Genomic DNA, 21,654 nt, shown 5'->3' with positions numbered 1-21,654 from the left:
ATGCACTCTGAATCTCTGGATCTCATACTGTCTTTCCAGAAAGCCTCTACCGTGTCCAGTGCTCGCAGCACATGGTGCTCACTAATGAGCATATTACAAAGTTTCCATATTTTACTTTATGCTCATTCATCAACGTGTGGTTCTGTGCCCTATTTGCTATGCTCTATTCAAACTGTTACTAGTGTAACTTTTTTCAGGACCTTTCTTTTTTCCTTGGCTATTCATCACTGTCTGATGTAAATGTTTTATAAGATTTAACAGCCCCTTCAGATGAAGGCAAATATCTCTTCTATATAAATTTTTATTTTTAGAAAGGTGTCCAACTACTGATAGCAAAAGTCCCAACTCTGTTAAAACAGCTGTTCCCCAGTCACTTTGAATGTTGAACCTCAAGTCCCCGAGCATTAGAGTTTCTAGAAAAAAATAGGTTGCAATTATATGTGTTCACTTCACTGTCTTTCTCTTAAGGACAAACTGAGACAAATAACTAATGTGTAAAGTTTCAGAACATGCGCTTCAGAAAAAAATAGGATGTGTTAACCCTAATAAGAACCCTGGAAAACTATTCTTTAACTAAAACAATTCCTTTCCTGGTTCTCCTTACAGACCAGACCTCAAAATGCTTTAATTTGCTTTTACTCATTGGAAGGTCCTATGAGTCCAAGGTACAGCACAGATCTCAGCATCTTAGGCAGCCAGAAACAATTTCAGAGAGTAGCTTTATTTTCTTCTTGTGTTAGAAAAGATCTGGCTAATGTACGAACAGTCAAAGTCAGATTTCCTCTTTCATGGTCCTGTGAGGATGCACTTTCTCCCATTTCAGTGGGTGCTCTGTGTTCCTTCAAGTGCAGAGGCTGAAATTCTATCTGGCCTTTTAGTAAGTCATGTGTCAACAGAAGAGGAGGTTTTGTCCATATCTCAAGACCTTGTGTAAGGGTTAGCCCTCGTCTCATTTGATTTTGACAACTGTCATAAAACTGTGCTATGTCAAGTGGCCAAAAAAACAGTAAAGCTTAAAACTTTTCTAATGAAAATCTCTTGAAGCATTAGCCTGAACATTTGTCTTCTGAAAGTGCCCTTTACTTTGTGATAGTAGAGGCAAGAAACAGAACGAATGCATCCTGAACAACGGAATTCAGAGCACAAAAGAGGGAAGCTAAAAGCAGCAATGAGTTTTACTCCTGTTAGAGCAATATTCTCCTGGTGCTTCAACGGAGTGAAGGGAATGAAGAGGAAATGATCTCGGACGAGTTCGAACAAGACGTGTTAGTATCTATCACTTCAGAGAACAACCACACAATGATGTAGGAAACTCGCAACCTCCAGCTGAGTGAGGGCCTGGGGGTGAATCCTGCACACCAGCCAAGCCGGGTCGTACACACAGCGAGTCCTGGGGCTGCACCCCTTCTTGTGCACTGGAAAGCGGACACGATTATCACAAGCTGATGGAGGGAACGTCCTCTCCATTTCCTGGCTGGCAGCCAAGGCTACAGCCCCTTCCCACCCAGCAGGCTATGAGGGAATGTCGATAAAGTAAGAGCTGCATTGTGGTCTTTTTCCTCTTGTATCATCCCAACTATGCAGGGAGAAGGCAAAATCAAACTCTTGAAAAGCACTGGAGACAAAATATTGCAGGGTGCAGAAACATATACTTTAAAGTCCATGGCACTCAGCTGAAAAATAGTACACAGCGTATAATGTTCAACCGAGTTTTCATCAGGAATGCAATACTATTGCAAAGTTGCAATTTTGCCAAAGTAATGAGCATATAAAAAGTTTTCTATCATATTTTCAAACACTCATTATAAAGCCCTTCCTAACAACCCAATAACTGAAGTCTGCATATACAGCCAAGTGATCAGACCTACAAATTTGGAAAGACCTCCAGTTCTAGTCTACTTAACTGGATGCATTCCAGCATCTTTTCAGCCAACTGGCATTTGCTCCCAAATTTACAGCTGGCAAACAACCTTCCTAAACATTTCCAGTTCCTCAATAGAACTGTTTAATGTCTACCTTTAACACACCAACCACCTGACTTCAGACACAACACTCAGCAGCTCTGACCGCAGGGCGCGGAGTTATAAAATTTACAGCTTCTTGAATTTGAAAACCACAGAGTCTACGGCTGGAATCTGCCAGATCTATTCTGAAGAAAAAGAACTGTGGCTTTCGCTTAGGGCACAAGATGTTAAAACAATGGATAAATTGAATTCTCCTGAGTAAAGAACCTTTTCCTTTTGCTGCTAATTTTGATTGCAAAGTTAAACCAATAAGTTTTCTAAACTAGCTGCGCATCTGCTCCTTTGTTTGAGATTATTTTTTTTTCCCATGGCTATCCTAAGTTTCCAATATAATATTCCATTTTGCAGGTCAGATTTTTAAAGGGTCTATCAACGTTGCTTTGTTATGACTGACTGCGCTTTTCAGGTATTTTTTACTGTAAAATGAGTATGTGAAGTTACTTGCAATACACAAGATAGATAAACTACTCTTTCTTCCATAATATTCTGTCCAAGGTATAGGAAAGCATACTAATGGCTGAAAAAATGACTCATTGTATTTGTGAAAGACTAATAGACATTTAGGAATCTCAGAGGGAAGCTGAGCATAGAGAAAAAGCCAGGTAAAGGAATAGCTCCTGTTTACCCATACGTGCCTCATATATATTCATCTTTACTCATTCTGCATGTGCATCATTTACAAAATGGGCACGAGCCCAAACTTTGCATCCCAGCATACACGGTAGCTTTGATCTGAGTCTTCAAATTGCATCTACATTTCCTGGGTCACTCCCATGCTTTGTAAGTCTTTGATAATTTCTTTAGGTGAATGTAACGGAGTTAAGCTATCTGCAGTGAGCCATCAATTACACCAAGAAGGGCAGGCGGGGAAGTTTGGGAGCAAGACCAGTGCTTGGCTGCTTTATGCTTGCAAGACCTGGAGTTTCCATCCACTGTGAATCTATGTGCTGTTTAACAAATATTGTAACATCCAACATCCTACATCACATTCTGATTTTGCTGTTCAGTCAAGATCAATTCCATTGACTTTTATGAATTTACTCTAGTTTCAGTAGGATAAATTTAAGCATGCAGCATATGATGCTAGTGGAAGGCTGTTTAAAACAGATTTTAAAACAGGACTGCTGTCTTGAATGGGCAGTTGTTGGATGGAATCCTTGACAGTGGCTAACACCAGGAGCTTCGACGGAAAGTGAGAGAACACCTGTTTGGAAAGCACCAGTACAGGAAGAATTACCTGTTGGTTACTTAAGGCAAACCTTAAAACAAAAGGGGGTTTATCTCTTCAATATTTCTAAAGTCACTTTAAACACAATCTTAACTAAAAGCTTATGACAAACTATTGTTTTTCAAGAAAGTCCACTAAGGTCATCAAAAGAAAAAAAAAAAGAGAAAAAAAAAGAGTATCTTTGAAAGGTCCTGCATGATCTCATTTCTACTTCAGCTGTTTCAAATTTATCTTCTGTTGTTATTGTGTCTCCTTTTTTTTACTGTTCACATGCTAAATGTACAACCTTCAGGGATACTGTCCAGCTAATCTCTCCTCACTAAAGGAGAACCCTTTTATCCCTTGTATTGAATCAACATCTGTATCTTATAAGCACATGTTAGCTCTCTTTAGCTTACTTTCTCTTTAGGGGAAATCAGTACAAATTTATCATCTAGTAGCTAATAATAAATGTAATGCTTCATAACTGCAACTTGGCTTTCTCCCAGTGGCAGCTAGATCATCAGTAAAGTCATTCCACCTGGCCTCCTTTCTCTTTTTTCTCCTATTGATAAAGAGGAAGTGATTTACTGGTTTTAGCCATATTCCTGCCTTGAAGCTCCATTCACCTTCTCTTCCCGTGAATGTCTGCCTCTTTGCAAAGCATCCTTTCCAGCTGTTACTTATTGCTGTCAAAACAAACTATCTTTTTTCAGAAAGATTTCACAATTTCTTGATTCAATATTTCACCAAGTTTGAGGTAAACTTCAGTGAGGATACTGATCCTGCCTTGTCTTGAAAAGCTTTACAGTGCTTTCTCAAACCAGCTTTGGGTTCTCAAGTCAGTCAATTCTTCATCTGTTTATTGATAGAATGAAAAACCAAATTATTAAACTCTCATGTTTTCAAGTTAGTTTATCAATCCCTGGTCATGCAGTGTTTTTCATGCCCACATAACAGTTCTATTTCTTTTGCCCTTTCAGAATCTTTCCCATAATTTGAGTCAGTCATGGAGGCTGACTGAATATTTCAACAAATGGATGTCAGGAGTGAACCTCATCCGAGTCCTGTATCACTAGAGCCCTGTGATGGCAACGTCCCTCGTGCTCTGTTAGCCTCTCCTGGAAAGTATTTTCCGCAGTCAGTGGCGCCCACTGGCAGCCTTTGTTTCCAAAGGTAGAGAAGTGGAGGATGAATTTACTGTTTGATTCTCCTCAAGTTAAGTATTTTTCAGTTAACAGAAAAACACTGACAAGGTGTTTAAATTGAAAGTGCTGACCTTGGATTACCTACGACCAAATGACAGATAAATGAGCTGAATATATTCAACTACATTAAAAAAAAAACAACAAACAACCAAAATTCCGGCATGTTTCCATTTAAGATGAGACAATTATGCTACAGAAACCATATTTTAAAAACCTGGTATTAATATCTGATCCTAGATTATCATTTAACTATCATATTTCTACCACTTCAACCTTTGTCTGTTATTTCGTCTACCCTGAATCTGACCATTTTGGGAACTGCCTTCTGAATCCATGAATATTTTTCATTTCAGCTTTTATTGGTTTCTACAAACCCACAATCGCCAAAGTATCAATAATACTAACTGCAACTTCAGAAGGATACAGATACACAAATTCTGAAGGGCGCTGGTTTGCTGGGTTATCTCCCTTGCCCTCTCTCCATCTGTGAAATTAATTCTTGAGCAATCCAGAAAGGGTTCTGATGAATTCTAAAATCTCATCATGCTTCCAGTAGTTGTGCTCAGGAAATACTAGTCCTACACATTTAATTCCACATTCTTCTCACAATGTTCTCCTCCCAATGTTCTCCTCCTCCTCCAAAAATACTTGGCCACTATAGTTTGTATTTCTTCTCCCACAACCTTGTTAAATTACAGATTCGCTGCCCTTTGTCTTCTTTGGTATGACTCGTTCCTATAATTACATACATATAATATATGTAAATATATATGTGTGTGTTTATTTTTGGTGAAATTCCAGGGTAAATAAGAAAAGCACTTTATCAGTCTTTTTCTTGTGTCTTATCCATTTTTGAATAGTGTTTAGGATGGCAAAGTCTGATTAAATGATATGCTCAGCTGAACTATTGAAAAACCTGATAGAAAAATAGATGCATAGGAACATACTGTACAATAAGATATTAATAGAAAACATTCTGTAGAACTGCAAGGCTGAACTTGTGATATGCAAGACAATAGGGAATTTTAAGATTTTTTTTCTTATTTGGGTTTCATCCTTCTGTCTTAATACATGCTTCAGATGTCTCTTTCAAGAAAATATTTTGGGGAATGACTGCATTTCAAAGGAAGTGATTGCCTTGAGCACAGACTCGCCAGACCTGTCTGGACCTGGAGCGCACTGGTCCCATCCTCTCCTGTGAACGTTGCTCAGAGGACGTGCAGAACCTGAACGTTGGGATACGGATACGTGCAGGCTGATTTGCATTCAGAGGCACAGTCAAAAACCCGGACCGGACCGTCTGAGTCACCACACAAACGTCTAGCAAAACTATGAGTACAAAATTAAACAGGCACAAGCTGTGTTAATCTGTCGTTCAGATCATAGTGGAATGGCAATAAATACACCTACAAAACCTTATATTTTCTGCCCACCTGAACAATAAAAGTTCCTGTATTTATGCATGCGATTTATTCAGTTTCTCAATACCTGCAGTGTGCATTTTTACAAGGGCTTGCAGTGAATTCTTCTGGAAAAAAACCCTTAATCTAGAAAATAAGTATTAAATTTCTTTTGAATACGACCTAATTAAAAAAATGAAGAAAAAAATTTCTAAACATGACAAGAATAAGTTGAGGTCCGATCCCTGGAAAGTCTTATCTTAGTGAAAATCAATTTAATGGGATAAAAAATTGCTAGCAGGACATTTTTGTATGCTTCTTTGGAAATCACAGATGAAATGAAAATAAAAACAAAGCTACAATGTAGTATGCTTAAACATTCCTTTTTTTCAGCCTTCTATCAGTTTCTGCTATTTATAGTTGAAGTAGTATTTGTTTCATTATTACTGCTCTAAACAGATCTTCGGCAATATGTGTGTATTCTCATAAAAGCGTATTTCTTTAGTTTTCATTGGCATTTTTGCTGCTTAGAGTTATTGGTAAATCATAAATAATGCAGATCTCTGAACAGACACAATTTTGCCATTTTTTTCAAAATTCAGCTTGTTGAATGTTGCTTAAATTATTGAAAGGAAAAAAATATCTTAACTACAGCTCATAGATGTATATAATTGGGGAATACGTAACTGTAACATTTTCAGTCGTTAGAATCCCTAGTTACCAATGCCAGTGGTGTAGGTATTTCAATAAAAATACAAGGGAAGTTTAAATAAGCTCTCATAGGAGCAATAGCCTCCAGTTAAATGTTAAATCTTAATAAAACTGTTTAGCATAATTTGATAGGATGAAAATAGAAGTGTTATTTGGCATTAAATTTTTTTTCTTTAATCTTTATTCTGCAAAGTATGTGCATGATATGCAGCCAAGTAAGTCATCTTGCAGGCAATTTATTATTCATACTTTAGCTCTATAATAATACAGTTCAATCTACTTTGTATTATGACAAATAAGATTCCTGAGAGTTCAGCTTAACATTTCATAGTATTTATAAGTGTGCTTGTTTCTTTGGTGTAAGGCTGTTCTGGAGATGATTTGCAGGCAGGGAAGCATGGCTGTAATTTGTAGACCAAACTCTTCCTTGGACTAGAGCATCCCTATCAACATACATACTCAAAATTCTTCAACTGAGAAAAAATGTTTCTAAAAGGCATTGCAAATTGTGGTAGTATTTTGTGAAAATACATGCCCTTAGCTCACGTCAAACTGTCCATCCTAAAACATGTCTTCATCCTAAAGTACTTTAACGTGTGTTCGTGGTCCATGAACTTCAGTGGTTCTTAAAGATATATTTAAGTATATTACTGAGTCAGTATGACTAGCAGTAAGGCTCTTCAGTATTCCAAATAAAAAGTTTACCGAATAGTTGTGAAAGTTTAAATAATCCTTGAAGAATCTATTTCATGTCCCAGTCTATACTTACTGTGTTGCTTAGTTTAACAGAACAGAGCTGTGTAAGGGAGACAGGACGCAGAGTTCTCAGCTAACCGGTCCTGCTAAACCTCTGCAGAGAGCGGTTTTAAGTTACGGTGTTACATGATGGGGCGAAGAACCGCAGATTGCTGCCTCAGAGACGGGGCACAGCTCCCCCGGTGCAGGGCAGAAGCAGCAATGCCTTTGAGAGTGAGCTGACCGGATTACTGCTGGGAGGTGCGGGGAGGAACTGAACCCTTCTGGGCAGGGCTCCTTCCTTCTCACAGGGAAGGATTCATCAAAACAGACATAGCAGATGAGTTACAAAGCCAAGGGTTTGCTAGAGCTTTCTACCAAAGCAGGCAAAGTAGCGTAGCTAACAGGGAGTACAGACTTCAGCGATTCAGCCAGAAATTGACCCTCAGATGTTCTGATGCACTTTAAAAGGAAAGGTAGTAAAGTAACCTAATGCAGAAGGAGATTTTTCTTAGAACAGAACTATTAGTGGCCAATTTCAAAATTGCAACACTGGAACAAGCCATTTAAGTACCAAATTTACTTTCTATGAAATAGAGTTTCAACAGAAGACATCTGGCAGACAGAGTAGGTGATACAAATTTGACTGGGAGATAAACATGTACAAACTTCATTATTTTAGATGCTATCACCGATAAAACTGAATCAACAGAAATTACACAGGAGCCTGTGTGTGGTACTCTGACCATCTGTGTCCCAAGGTAGATGTAAAAATGGCTACGTGCGCCTGCACTTTCAGAAGCATTATTTGAAACCGTTACCATTAAGCCTTGCCATAATGTTAGGTTTAATTTTTACATCCCTGAATTTTATTGTATACCATTTATGGGATGTGTTTATAATCTCTATTACCATTGTGCAGCAACTGAGAAATAATGCTATATAGTGTGTTTTATGCACCTTCCTTTTCTCTGAATTTGTGACAGTTTACTAAACTTCAGACCTTGATAAACTGGTGAAAGGCCTTTCAATCTAGCATGACCACACAATTAAGTCTGAATACGATCGTGACTCAATGCTATTCTTTAATCTTGCTGAGAGCTACAGTGCAGAGCTAAAGCTGTCGTTACTAATTCTGTAATAGACATCAAGGGAAGAATAAACAGAAGCAAGCTTACTTCAAAGACCAGCGTCTCATTAGTCGGTCCTGCTGCATATAGACTCTCTGGATGGTTAAAAGAGCGTTGATAATCAAAAACTGTTCCAGCAAAGGAGAACTTTCCTGGCCAGTCAATTGTCCAGTCTCCTGTTAGGTAGTACTTTTTACTGAGGTTGCGCACTGCAAGGTAGCTGGTGGAGATCTGCAGTTCCTGGAGCTGTATACTGCGTGCTCCTGCTGGAACAGTGACCACGGCATAGTAGTCTGAAATGAAAGAAGTAAGCCACATTTTTGCAGTTGTCATAAAGATAGAGATGGCTTATCATTTTTGAGCCAATTTGAAATTTCTGCACTTTAAAAGATATTGAAGACAGCTGTTCTGATCCACCAAAGTTCCTCCATTTTCACAAGGGAAAACCAGTTCTGATTTTAACCCCCCCTGTGCAGCCTGTAATCAGAGTAACTCAGAGGTATTTCAATTCCTGGAATTTTTCTTTGTGATTAAAGACAAGAAAAAGCAAGTTCACCTCAGAAAAATGCAGAACAGACTAATGGTGGTTTCACTGTAATTGCTTTACCATGTTCTCCCTGTGGTTCCCTTCACCGGTTGGAAGGTACCACTTGCATCACGGACAAGGTTTTTGAGGTGAGATGTACTGGGATGCAGAGAGCTTTCACAAAGCCCCGTATACTGCTGGATCTCCCTGCTGTGAGCTACTGCACTCTGAGCATGTACAAATCTCACTCATTCGACAGTCAGATGAGACACCGCTGACATCTCCAACACGCCCTGCACACAGCTAATTTTGCAGAGCATTCAGTTTAGATTATTTTTTGAGCATTGTATCTCTGTATTACTATATCCTGAACAATTTCTTGGCTTATATTACTGTAGTATTGACATGTCTTATGATCAACAATAAATGGATCCACAAAATACTCCCATGGGTAAAGAAATGTTATCTGCTTTTTACGCCTGAGAAACTGAGGCATAGTGAGATTATTTCACAAGAAGCCTGTGACAGTCCACTAAAGAAAAGTCCACCTCCCAATGATTGGATCATCCTTTGAATCAACTGGACAGCTTCCAGTCAACTGAATTTGAAAATGGACATGGAAATACTGTCATGTTTGGCGTTATGATGTGCATTGCTTTTTATATCTTCTACAGTCCCATTCCAGTCAGAGCTGTTGACAGCTATTTTTTCACTTGCCTGAATCCTAAAATCTCTTTTAAGAGGAAATTCACACGTAAAGGGAAAATGTGGCTTAAGAAGTAAGAGGAATGCTTGCAAATTAACTAACTGAGACTTACGCTCATAGCTTCCTTGTTACCAAGAAACAGGAGAAATGTGAACTCTCCTCTCACTCTCCCTGTGATTTTCAGTTCACATCTGGACTTTTAGCCACTGCCCTAATGAGCAACGAGTCATATATATTACATGGGGATACAGCAGAGCAATGAGTTGATGATCATGTGGAACAGCTTTCCTTACCATTAGCTTTGTGCTGGATCAAGTATTGGCCTTTAAAGAACTTGCACGTTGAATTATCTCCTTTACAAACTCCACAGGCATCCAAAACAGCTTTGGAACCAAGTCCGTGATCACACCCTACTTGCTGCAACCAAAAGGCACAAGTGAAGGTCTCAGACACAAGGGAATTTGAAGAAACAGCTGGATTTTCCATAAAGGAGTCAATTGCCCACTTAAAAAAAAATAGGCATTAGGATTGTAAGAAACTTAATTTTCTCTTACTTCACATATTCCATCAATGCAAACATCATATTTATTTGGAGAACACAGGGTTCCATCCTTCACTTTGCTGGACATTGCAAAGAAAAAGTCAAAGTCTTCAGCTGTGCAGTACAATTTACATCTATCTTCCTCTGGGGAAAAAAAAAAAAGACCAAAAACAAGACAAGAAAGTATTAGCAGACCTGCAGCACAGTTTAAAAAAAAAAACAGAAAGCACCCTGCTATTGTTTCTTCCTGCATCCTAGAGACAAGCTACGAGGATGAATTGTGCGTGGTGACATATTAGGACCTCAAGATGGGCAGAAATATAGCCAAATACAGTAGCTTATACTATGCTATTTTAAAAGAACATGTGGGTTTGATTGTCCACACATAGAATTAAGAATTCAAAACCAATGTGAAAACACGTACATTGCATTAGCTCTGCTGATGTGGCCCTGATTTCAGTTCCACTGGTTCACACTTTCAAATTTCATTTTTTATTAAGAGAAATGGGAGATTGTAAGAATTTTATTTAATTTTTAGTTAAAATTTGAAAAATATATAAGATGGCACAAATGATCAGTTCAGCTGAAAGCTAGGACTGGAGCCAGATTTTCCCCTAACAAAAGCACTTTTCCCCTGAAAAATTCCAACCATTGTCAATAACATTTCTTCTTATACACAGATGGTATGTTATACTTATGAAGAGCTGATTAATTCTACATAAACAAAAACAGTCATGCAATTGTAAATATTGCAACAAATATTGCCGAATATGTAAATATTGCTGAAATACACAATTTTAATACAAATAGTAAGTGCAAGAAATAAACAGCATAACAAAATTTTGAAGAACATGAAATTGGATTCAAAATATTATCCTTTTATTGTTAAATAAGCAGCTGGACTTTCAATAGCACTTTCTGCAGAGGCAAGGCATCTGTAGCGATTTTGAAAACCAGATCATGTTTTCAGGACTATAAATGGAGATCTTGGGGGAGATTTTGAAGAGCAGCTAGGAGAGTAAGGACAGGCATTTGCAAGTTCGGGGTCACATGAAGATGTCTTGCTTTTGAAAATTAGGCCCTTTGTCCCTAATTTTAAGCTCCTATTTCTTTTACTAAACGCAGCCCCTACCTTTAAAACCAATGTAGGCTACTTTAATTTCTATTAAACAAGATGCATTATTCTCTCTACTATACAACATCCGTTGTTACATGCTGTGAAACCACAATTCCTCTGTTCACAATGGCTGTTAGGACATAGCTTTCTGAATACCCGTGAAACCATCTGCAAAGTCCTTTGAAGCAAATATAACCAGGCTGTGAATGAAAGTTACATGTATGTGTATATATATAATTATACACTTCCTATCATCAAAAGCAAATTTGTACAGGTGCTAAACAAAGCAGCTACAATATGACATAATCCAGCCACTTTTATTCACATAGTAGCCATTTCAGCTACAAACTGTGCTTTCAAACTGCAGAAAATATTTGTTGTATCTGATAAAAATGAATACTGATGCAAAATATTTGCAAAATTAAGATGTGTAAAGTAAAAATAAACTTTGCTTATACAAAAGCCAAGAAATAGTTATTAAGACCTGAACTTTATAAAGATCTCTTAGTAAAAGATGACTTTAAAAAATTTATGCCAGTACATTGTTTGTTTTTCCAATTCTCATGGGACTATACCAGCAGAAATGTCAAAAGGTTGATTTATTGTTACATTTCGAAATCTGAGAACATTCCAAAGGAAGGAAGATTCTTGTAGTGTTATTGTGGGAGCTCACATTTCCCATGCTGAAAAATCCATGGACATCGTTTGCTTTGTTTTCACGCTAACAGATATGTAACATAAAATGAAAGAGGGGGTAGCAACAGCCAGGGAGTCATGCTAAGGACAAAGATTTAAATTCACAACCAGAATCAATTCTGCATGTTCATACAGGCAGTATTGCATGGGAGGCCGGATTCAACTATGCTAGAAAGCAAACACATCTCAAATAAGCCAACTGAATTTCTGTTTGCTTACATCAGGGTGATATTTGCCCAAAGAATATGAATGAATTACAGCTTATAGCTTGCTTCCTGCAATTGCCTTTGTCCATCAGAGCTGTGGCATAATTACCTTCCACTTTAGTATATGGCTTCCATTTGTAGTACCATCCCCGGAAAGGTTTGCTGTTGTATTCTGCACACTGCTGGGCACGGAAGTCCAAACTATTTGCTGGACATGGCTGATTATTACAAAGTTGATAAATACGACTGGAACCTTGGCAGAATTTGCCACCATACTGTGGCCTAAAAAAAAGAAAAAAAAAATTATTTTGCAAAACCTACTTTTTGTGTGATTGGCATGTTACATGGGTATTAACAGAGAAAATGAGAGGATGCATTGTCTTAGGAGATCACTATTTCTTACATGGGCCATTAGTTTTCATGGTTCCTAAAACCAAGCAAAGCAGTTGCCATGAATTATCTACTTGGATCACTGCAAACTCAGCAAAGATGCAACCATCTAGAGGTGAGTCATATTTTCACTAATTTAAATTTATAGGGCTATTTTGTATTGGCTGGTTTCAATCTTGTTATATAGCTATTTTTACTCTGCTGTAACCCAGGAATGAACATGTGCAAAGAATTACCTATCACAATAAGAGTTAATAAAGGATAACATAACACTGATGAAACATAAACAGAATGAATAATTACATATGGTTGTTCATTTGTTTTGTAAATCATTTTGAAAAAACGTGCTTTTAAACAGTCAAAGGAAAGAAGGACTGTGCATAGTTGCACCACTGTAGGAAAATGCTGGAATTCGTGGATAACTATAAGCATGTCACAGCTACTTCAATAAACCCTACCTGGGCATTTCCCTTAATTTTGGCCAGAATTAAAAGAGCATATTCTATTATTTGCTAGTATCTTATCTTACCAGAATAATAGTTTTTAACTATTTGTTCTATGCAGGCAACGGTAAAACAATGTAAAATGTAAGACTTGCTCTTTTTAAAGTGACTGAGAGGTCTCACGAGCTGAGAAATGTGTTCACTCACATTTGTATTCCTTATGGATCTACATAGGAATTCCCTGATGTTATTTTTGCAGTTTCACAATGCTGAGATACACATCTGCAAGTACTGAGCCAAATCTTCAAAACACCAAATTGTAAGAACTGTTTGTTGTATTATACAATTTCTTGCATCAAGTCAGAAGAAATCCAACAATGCTGCACTTGCATACATTTATATAATGATTTTTAAAAATTAGGGAACATATATACTTGGAAGACAAGCTATGGACAGCTTGCCCATATTCCAGACGCATTAAGGAAAAAAAATTAGAAGAATATAAAAGACACTGAATAATAATAACATATTAACTAACAATAATAATTAATGATAAAGATACAGTTGTGACAAGTATAATTGCAGTTGTTTCTTAAAATCCCTAAACGCTATGTTATAACTGTTCCCCATATCAAGTATCCCATGCAGCCTCTCTTAACACACACCTGACTGCAGTAATATGGAGGCAGCTTGGTGCAACATAGCTGAGAAAATCCAGGTGCTTTTTCTGTTTGCTCTATTATAAATTTAACCCTCATATATCTAACCCTATAACCAAGCTGGGGCTTGGTTTTCATGTTTTGAATCAGCCTTGATTGTACACAATATCTGGCTTTTCCAGAATTCCGAGCTACAAAACAGTCTTTGAAAGGAAGAGCTGGAAACCCACCTGCTAGTCTATTTAAAACTGGGTTAAAGCATCAGCAAAATGTGTTGTGGAAAAAGAAAACAACTTCCAGTGACTTTTCTTGAGGTCACCTACTAGCTACGCCGACACTGGGTGTAACAGCGAAGCTCTTAAAACAAAGTCAAATTTTCTGTCCTAGTTGGTGGCAATTCAGTCTGTGAAGGGCAGGGAGGATATGTGACGTCAGTGAAGTCAGGGAGTATTTATGTTGACTTTGTGCAATTGGTGAGAGCTTTGAGTTAAGGCAGCCAAACCGTTGGGTTCTTACTCAATTCTCTACAGACTTTCTTTACAGCTTCAGCACATGTATGATTTTTGACCTCCTTCAGCCCCAGAGAACAAATCTGCTTTAGTGTAAGGAAAAGAAGCAACCTCCTTCCAAGTAAATGCCACCAAACAAGCAATATAATAGCATTATTTATGGCTAGATCGTGATTTCTAGCCACAGTCTTGCATTTGAGTATGGTATAAAATTCCACCAAACTAAGGGAGCACTGAAAGAGGCATTCTGTTTCCCAGCTCTGTTACAGCATTTTACTATTACAGTCACTCCCATTACTGAAACTGTTGGCCAGAGAGTTATGGAAACTTCCCCACCTTCGTTCTTTACCAACAAGATGTCAGTAAGACTTTAGTAATTCACTGGAAAGTAGATGTAGACCTACAAAACCAAATTTCTGAAAAAAAGAGTGCTCTCTACACTGACAAACCCAGGCTTTTTTTGGTGACATTTCTACCACCCGTAGATTTTGGGTTGACTGCCTACAGAAGCTCTGTTAGTATAACTGCGCTTACAATGGAATGCTTTGCACAGAGGCGTTCCAATATTTCTATAATGGTACACTGATACAGATACAGCCTACACTTTCCACCATCTGTGCACCTCCCCAGTGTACGCGAGTACAGGTAAAGATACCTGCAGGAATAGATGCTGACAGAGCTGAGGCCTTGCTGAGGATAACTGGAAAAGGGAGACATTTGGTGAGAAAGGCCAGCAAAAAAACAGTCTCCAAAGAATGATTCGTAAAACAATGTAAGTGCAAAGATGTAAATACCCCGCTTCACATAAGACTCAAATATTAAAATGCTACAAGAGTAGCTTCAATTAATTCTTCAGTACCCTTTTAAGAACAGAGTTCATGAACAGTGAAAGTAAAATGGATATTCACTGCAAGGCAATAGAGAGAGTGAGAAATCCTGGAATCAATCTCATCAAGGAAAGTATTTTATGCATCACAGGCAATTAGACTCTGAAATTCTGCACTCCTATTTTGTCATGTTTTGTAATCATTTAAATTCAAGTGAGAACATTTCTGCTCATATTACGACCATATTATGATAGTATCACAAAGCTAGACTAGTTTATTCTGCATGAATTTGAAAGGTCTACTAGGTCATTCACAGTCTTCATTTTTAATTAGTATTTTAAATGGCATCATTACTTTGCTTCAGTTTACATCTGCATTGTCCGTAATCACTGTTACAGATATTGTACACAAAAGATTAAAAAGACATGTTCAAGCAATTTTGGTTTAGTCTTTTGATTGCACACATGCCTAAAACTCCATTCTACTCTTACGGAACAATGCGCTATTGTGAAGTGGGTAGGATGCAGTCCCACAGATACAATTTAGGTATTAATTTAAATCTCTCGGGCACTCTTCAGGTTCTTTCCCAGCTAAACTATTGAATTATGTCATCTATTTCTATTTTGGAAAAGCACCTCAGTTGTGAAATGTTGTCATGTATGAAAACCAGATCCATGAAATTACACTGTGACAATTTACAGAAACATAATGATTTTAGCAAATCTGCATATTTCTGTGTTCTACAGATGACCTCCATAGGTGTTGCTAGTATGAATTCGTACATCACCCCGGTGGTAATTCAGAAGCCATACCTAGAGCTGTTTGGGTGTGGTTAAAAGGCTGTCTTAAAATTGTCAAGAGAACGGGAGTTGAATTGGTTGAATATTATTTGCAAGAAGAAAATTTCACATACAAACACAAGTAATGAGTTTTCATAAGCAGCAGCTGGAATTTGTGTTCTTCACCTGTCTTTAAGCTTCTAAGAAGATGTGGCACCTTTAAAATCACTGGAAATCTAGAAATCTCCCTCAATGTTCATAAGAAGTCAGTTGCTTTGAAAAATGGACTACTTATTTAAAAACCTCATTTTAGAGTCCAGTCAGCTCTTCAGAGATCCACACCTCGTGTCCTGATCTCTTACAGAAGTACATTTTATTCTTTGTCATTCTCAAAATTTTGCTATCCAGAATCATCTATCAAGCTTTTGAACAAAATAAACATTAGCTCCTACAAAAATCTAGATTAGGAAAAGTGAAATAAATATATTACATATGAAATAATATACATATATGTACTGAACTATATAAACATCTGAAATGTATTTCAGAAGTTCAGAAAGAAAGGAATCATTATTCTTTGTTTATGTGTAGTTACAGAGGTGAATAATGAACAGTGACTGGGTTATAAATCGTTCCATGTGGTGTAACATTGAAAATGGATAGTATCATTTTGCTAATGATTCCACATTTATACAAAAGTGCTGTGATGGGAAACACAGCTACCTGGATATTCGTACACTGTTGTGTGGACGGCTTATTTATAGTCCTGTCATTTCATCACTCTAACTCTGAGAGAGATTTATAGTAGCCTCTCTTTGCTCTAACTGAATTATCACTGATGTAATAAAATTAAATTTAGTATAAACATGATCCAGTTCTGGTATCAAGTCTTACTTGGTTACATCAAGTCTTGCATCAAGTCTTACTTTAATTAGAGCAGATAGATCACTCTGAAGGCGAATTGTAAATACAGGATGCTACAGTAACAAACACCCTTCATGTTAAGGAGCTTCTGTTTGAAGACCATTGGAAATCATTATCAGTTATAACAGGGCACCAAACTGAAACATTTCAACTACGGGACATTCTTCTGTCCCACCAGGAAAGCAAGGGAAGGCTTATGAATAAATGCAGGAACAACGTGCATACATACAAATTTAAGAGGCAAAACAGGGACCAAAGTAGGACGACCAAAACATATGTATGGTGTGTAATTGAGATCCTGCATTCTCTTGCTAAATAGTTTAATAAAGGAAACTATCCAAGTAATTTTATTTCTCAAAATACACTGAGAAACAACAGAAAAGTTTGAGAAAAAGCTCTGCTATGAATCTGCAAAAATTGGCTTGACTGAGTGAGGGTAATAAAGACTATTTTAACTAACTCACATTTTCCTATAACATAGTATATGAAGCGTGGATATTATTACTGCAGCGCTGTATAGTAGGTGTGAGGCTTCTTTACAGCCTCATATAAACTGTGTCATATTTTCTCTGTTTTTTATTACTGCAGTTTAAATGCTGTTTTTATTGTGTGCAATGAAGAATACATGTGTCTATGCCTGTTGAAGTTCTGTACGAAATAAAACAGTGAAATCCTTTTTTCTTGTAAGTTGAAGTGAATTGAGTACTTGGGAAAGATGCTGGTCAGATAACACTTTATCTCTACTTTGAAATAGTATTGTAAGGAATAGTAGTAGTTACAGTGATAAGACATTCACTAGAGGAAAATACCAGAAATGTTTCATGAGTTAGCATACAATGCTAGGGTTCAGCAACTTTATTCTGATCTGTGAAACATAAAAGAATGCAAAGATCATGACAGACATACAAAGACATCTGTCTACAACCATTTTGATATTGATTTTAAGCATTTTTGGTTTATTTTCCTGGATAATATGATCTCATCAGAAGTCTTAATAGATTTAAGACCTTTTTCCCTTGCTCTTAAATTATTAGGGGTGAATATGTCTGTGTGGTGTTTCATTATTTCTGCAGGTATTTGATAAACTGTAGTGAAACAAAATAAATTGAGAAAGTTGGGCTGTGTAGATGTTCTAGCAGTCTTCAGACAGCCACTACTTTCTAGTATCAGGACATATTTCTGTCTTTCAGCTACTAACTGGTCATACTGGGCATGAAAGAAAGATCTTAGAAACATTTTCACACGGAGTCTTATTTTTTTTGTTCTAATAACATAAATAGTTAGTATAAAATTAATACCTTTTCATATCTATGTCTTACTTTGGATTATTGCAGTGTCTTTCTTGATATGTGACCCCACCTCCACAAGTGCGAGTACACTCTGACCACTCGGACCAGGCAGACCATTGGCCATTTACAGGCTTGGGTCCATGATCACCGTATTTGACACACTGACCTCTTCGACACCACTGCCAAAAGAATGCCAAAAAATATCCCATCAGAGTTAGCGGTACCTAGTAGATGCAAAAAAGAAAAAATCCACATTTAAAAGCTCCAGTGCTTAACCCTAATAAACATGAGGTCACCCATTGAACTCAATGAAATAGTTCACAGTAGGATGAGGACTCTGAAGTAGGACATTGATCCACAAAATGGTATAGATATCCTAAAATTTGTCAAGTTCTGAGTTGAAGATCTATGAGGTACAAACTTTAAAAACTGTTCTCATGGATAATATCTTTTTGGCTTACCCTTTCCCCCAAAGTCCATGTTAATTTGTGGTCCTGTGCTGTCAGAACCTCAAAGCTTCCCATGTAATTTAAAAATAGCCTCCTAAAATTTCTCCCTTTTATCATTCAATTATGAAATAATGAAAAAAGAGAAAAAGAGAAATAGAACATTTGTCAGCAAATTGAAAACAAAACAATATTCTACCGGACAAAACATTACAACAAAAGAAAATATTTTATGTAACTATAGATGAGTGTAAATTAGAAGGTTCAACTAAAACAAATAACTGTGCTCTTTTAGTAGTGATCGCTGATGATAATACGCATGATGGCCTGAATGTGGATAGCAAATATTATGGCTTAAGGAATGTTTATATCAAAGTGGAATTTGGACCCTTGATCTAACTTACGTTATAATTAATGGGTTTTCTTACTGATTTAGATTTGCCAGATATATTTTATTCCATAGCTCGCTGGGAGAGGCATCATTCCCTACCATCAGATAGGTGCCACTGTCAGGACCAGTCCTGACTATGTATTGCAATACAGTCTTTTACAGAGCAATCTGGAAGTCCGTGATAGCAAACCTGGAGGGATCTGAATAAAACTGGTTTTGACAGGAGCTGGTATTTGACCCAATATAGCCTAAAAACACGCTAGAATGACATTGGCCTGTTTATAAAACAACTTACCATACTTATACCACAAGCTGTTCCTTCTGCCGCGGGCATGAACTTTGTCTCACACCTGTGACCCACTTTGTGACACCAGAGAGATTTGCATATATCCTGAAAAGAAAAAAGTACTCACTATAGTACTCATAATTCCCATTATTCCCCGGTGTTTAGAAAGAGTAACAAATGGTACATGCCTTTGCTTCCTTAAAAGCCATATAAATAAAAACTTTTCTGAATTTAGAAAATCCAGGGTTTAAGATTCATAGCAAAGCCATATCCTGTATACTGCCTTCTTGTTTATGCACCCTTTTGCTATCTATTTTTTAAAACTATTTTGAGTGTGAGACTACTATAGAACAAAAACTGTGTTAAGAAGTTCAAGGCTAAAATTTCACCAAGTCTACAATAACTATAAAACTGTGAAGAGACTAGATTTTCTAAAACACAGGAGATATCTGGTAACAGAGTCTCTTCACAGTGCTGTTCACTCTCTTCTTTGTTTATTAGCTGTAGAAGAAACACAGCTGCCATCACCCAATAAATGCGGTCAGTATAAAATAAATCAAAATACTCCTGGATAATAAGAGGAGTAAAAGAAATGACAATATTTCTTTTCAGAAGGAGCAATGCAGATTATTTAATAAAATGTCTTCTCTGAAGGGATCGGCAAGGAGTGTAGCAGTCACTAAAATTATAGGTTAATCTAAATTAATCCTTCATCACAAATTCAAGAGTACAAGTTACATTTTTATTGTTCTAAAATAACCCTATAGATCTTTTCCAGACTTTGCTGTCAATGCATGAGTAAAACAAAACACAAGAAACTTAGACCTTCTTACCCCACACCCCATGCAAGTTTTGATCAAAACTCTACTGCCTGCTCATTTGCCTTAGCACAGTAGGCAAGGGCTCCTGGGGCCTCTGTATTCAGCTGCACTCCTTATAACTCCTGGAAAGAACACATTTCTTTCTGAAACTCCCCTGGGATCTTGATATTCCTCAAAAGAGGCCAGCATCTTCAAAGCAAATTGCCAAGCAAGATAAGGTAGAGAAATAGCCCAGGCCTCCGAAGAACCCTGTATTACTTGCATTTATTTAGTGTACTGCAGTTTACTAATGTAATTTTAAGTTTTCAAAAGTATATCAATAGGTACCTTTACAAAGCTGAGGTTGCACAGTTTTGCTTTCATTCCAAATTGCCATTTGCACTGGGTATCAGCATCATAGATCTGCCCTGGCAGTTTGTCAGGGTATTTATACTGTCCTGTTTGCTTAGGTTCATCAATCAGGCAGGCAGCTTGAGCTGTACTATAATGAGAATGTATATTAATCATGACTATGATCTTTATATCAAAATATTTTAATTTGCTACAGACCAGCAAAACCACATAATACGGTATACAGTACCTTTAACTAGCTTTAAAGGTATGCACTGAAATGAGAGTATCTGCCTGCAGGAGCCAAAAGATCTTGACATCTTGTTGGTAGCCTGACCTGCAAAGTTTTAAGGAAGCAGGAATTTCCAGGCTTTAGGACTGTTGTGACAACAGGAAAGAATGATGTCAAATTCTTTTCCTCCCTTTATTCCTGTGTAACCAAGAGCAAGGTGGTGTAGTCTGCTCCTTTCCCTTAAATGGATTCCCAAAATCACAAATCAACAGAATCAACAGGCACACTGCCTCATTTCAGCATTCACTTTGTGCGGACTGACAAACAGAAGGCTGCTGCAGCTTGGCTGCTTTGGGTTGGCTGTACCCAGCTTAAGCCCAAAGCTACCCTACGGTCTACTTTTTTTTTCCTTTGTATATGCTTAAGAACCCATGTATACAGAAGGTCACCCTATACTGGATTTATCTTCCAAGCGTAAGTCCATATTGCATGTTGGAGGGCTTATGTGACTTCTGAGTTTGCAATTTGCTTGAGTACTCAGACTATGTTGCATCATTGCAGCAGAAAAAAATAACCAGAACTCCAGAACTCTGTCACCTTTCCTGACCGCTACTCTAAGATACTAACCTGCAATTCAAGGATCAGATCCACAGAACTATCTAGGTGCTTGATTCTCACTCTAAGGAATTAACGTGTAAAATGGCTGCATTGGATCTGGGTCTTAGTACTGCTTATACATTGTTTTGTAATCATGTCTAGTTTACCCATGTACAACAACAACAACAACAAAAAAAGGAAGGTTGAACAGGAAAGGACTGTGATTCTGATGACATTAAACATAGACCAAAACCCAGTTCATTTAACGGCATCACTGAGTAATGCCAACATGCTGGAGAAATAATTGGCGTCTTTTTCTTCCCCCCCCCCCCGAAACACCCGAAACAGTATATGACAAATATAAATGTCCTTACTCATGACAAGAGCTAGATCAAGAGAGAAACTCCAGTGAGAAAGGCCACTGAAGTTAATTTACATTTTGTAATGACTTTGGTACCACTGTGTCTGCCCTCTTTTGTGTTCACTTCCTACTAATTCTCTAATGAACCTAGCCGCTGACAGGA

The 21,654-nt window shown here is 37.4% G+C and overlaps 1 protein-coding gene across 1 annotated transcript in view; it reads right to left on the bottom strand.

The window, feature by feature from the left end:
• ADAMTS18 (ADAM metallopeptidase with thrombospondin type 1 motif, 18) overlaps positions 1-21,654 on the bottom strand; it is a 77,905-nt gene that overhangs the window by 17,402 nt on the left and 38,849 nt on the right. The window contains exons 9-15 of the mRNA XM_009890389.1: positions 20,299-20,452; positions 19,160-19,255; positions 18,058-18,206; positions 12,317-12,489; positions 10,202-10,332; positions 9,941-10,064; positions 8,464-8,708 (exon numbers count right to left, since the gene is read on the bottom strand). Of these exons, the coding sequence (XP_009888691.1) occupies positions 8,464-8,708; positions 9,941-10,064; positions 10,202-10,332; positions 12,317-12,489; positions 18,058-18,206; positions 19,160-19,255; positions 20,299-20,452 (1,072 nt within the window). The remainder of the gene's footprint in view (positions 1-8,463; positions 8,709-9,940; positions 10,065-10,201; positions 10,333-12,316; positions 12,490-18,057; positions 18,207-19,159; positions 19,256-20,298; positions 20,453-21,654) is intronic.

This window comes from Charadrius vociferus, unplaced genomic scaffold (genome assembly GCF_000708025.1).
Source record: "Charadrius vociferus isolate BGI_N301 unplaced genomic scaffold, ASM70802v2 scaffold498, whole genome shotgun sequence".
NCBI classification, from domain to species: domain Eukaryota; kingdom Metazoa; phylum Chordata; class Aves; order Charadriiformes; family Charadriidae; genus Charadrius; species Charadrius vociferus.
Note: the sequence above shows the minus strand (reverse complement) of the source record. Positions and strands in the feature narration are given on the sequence as shown.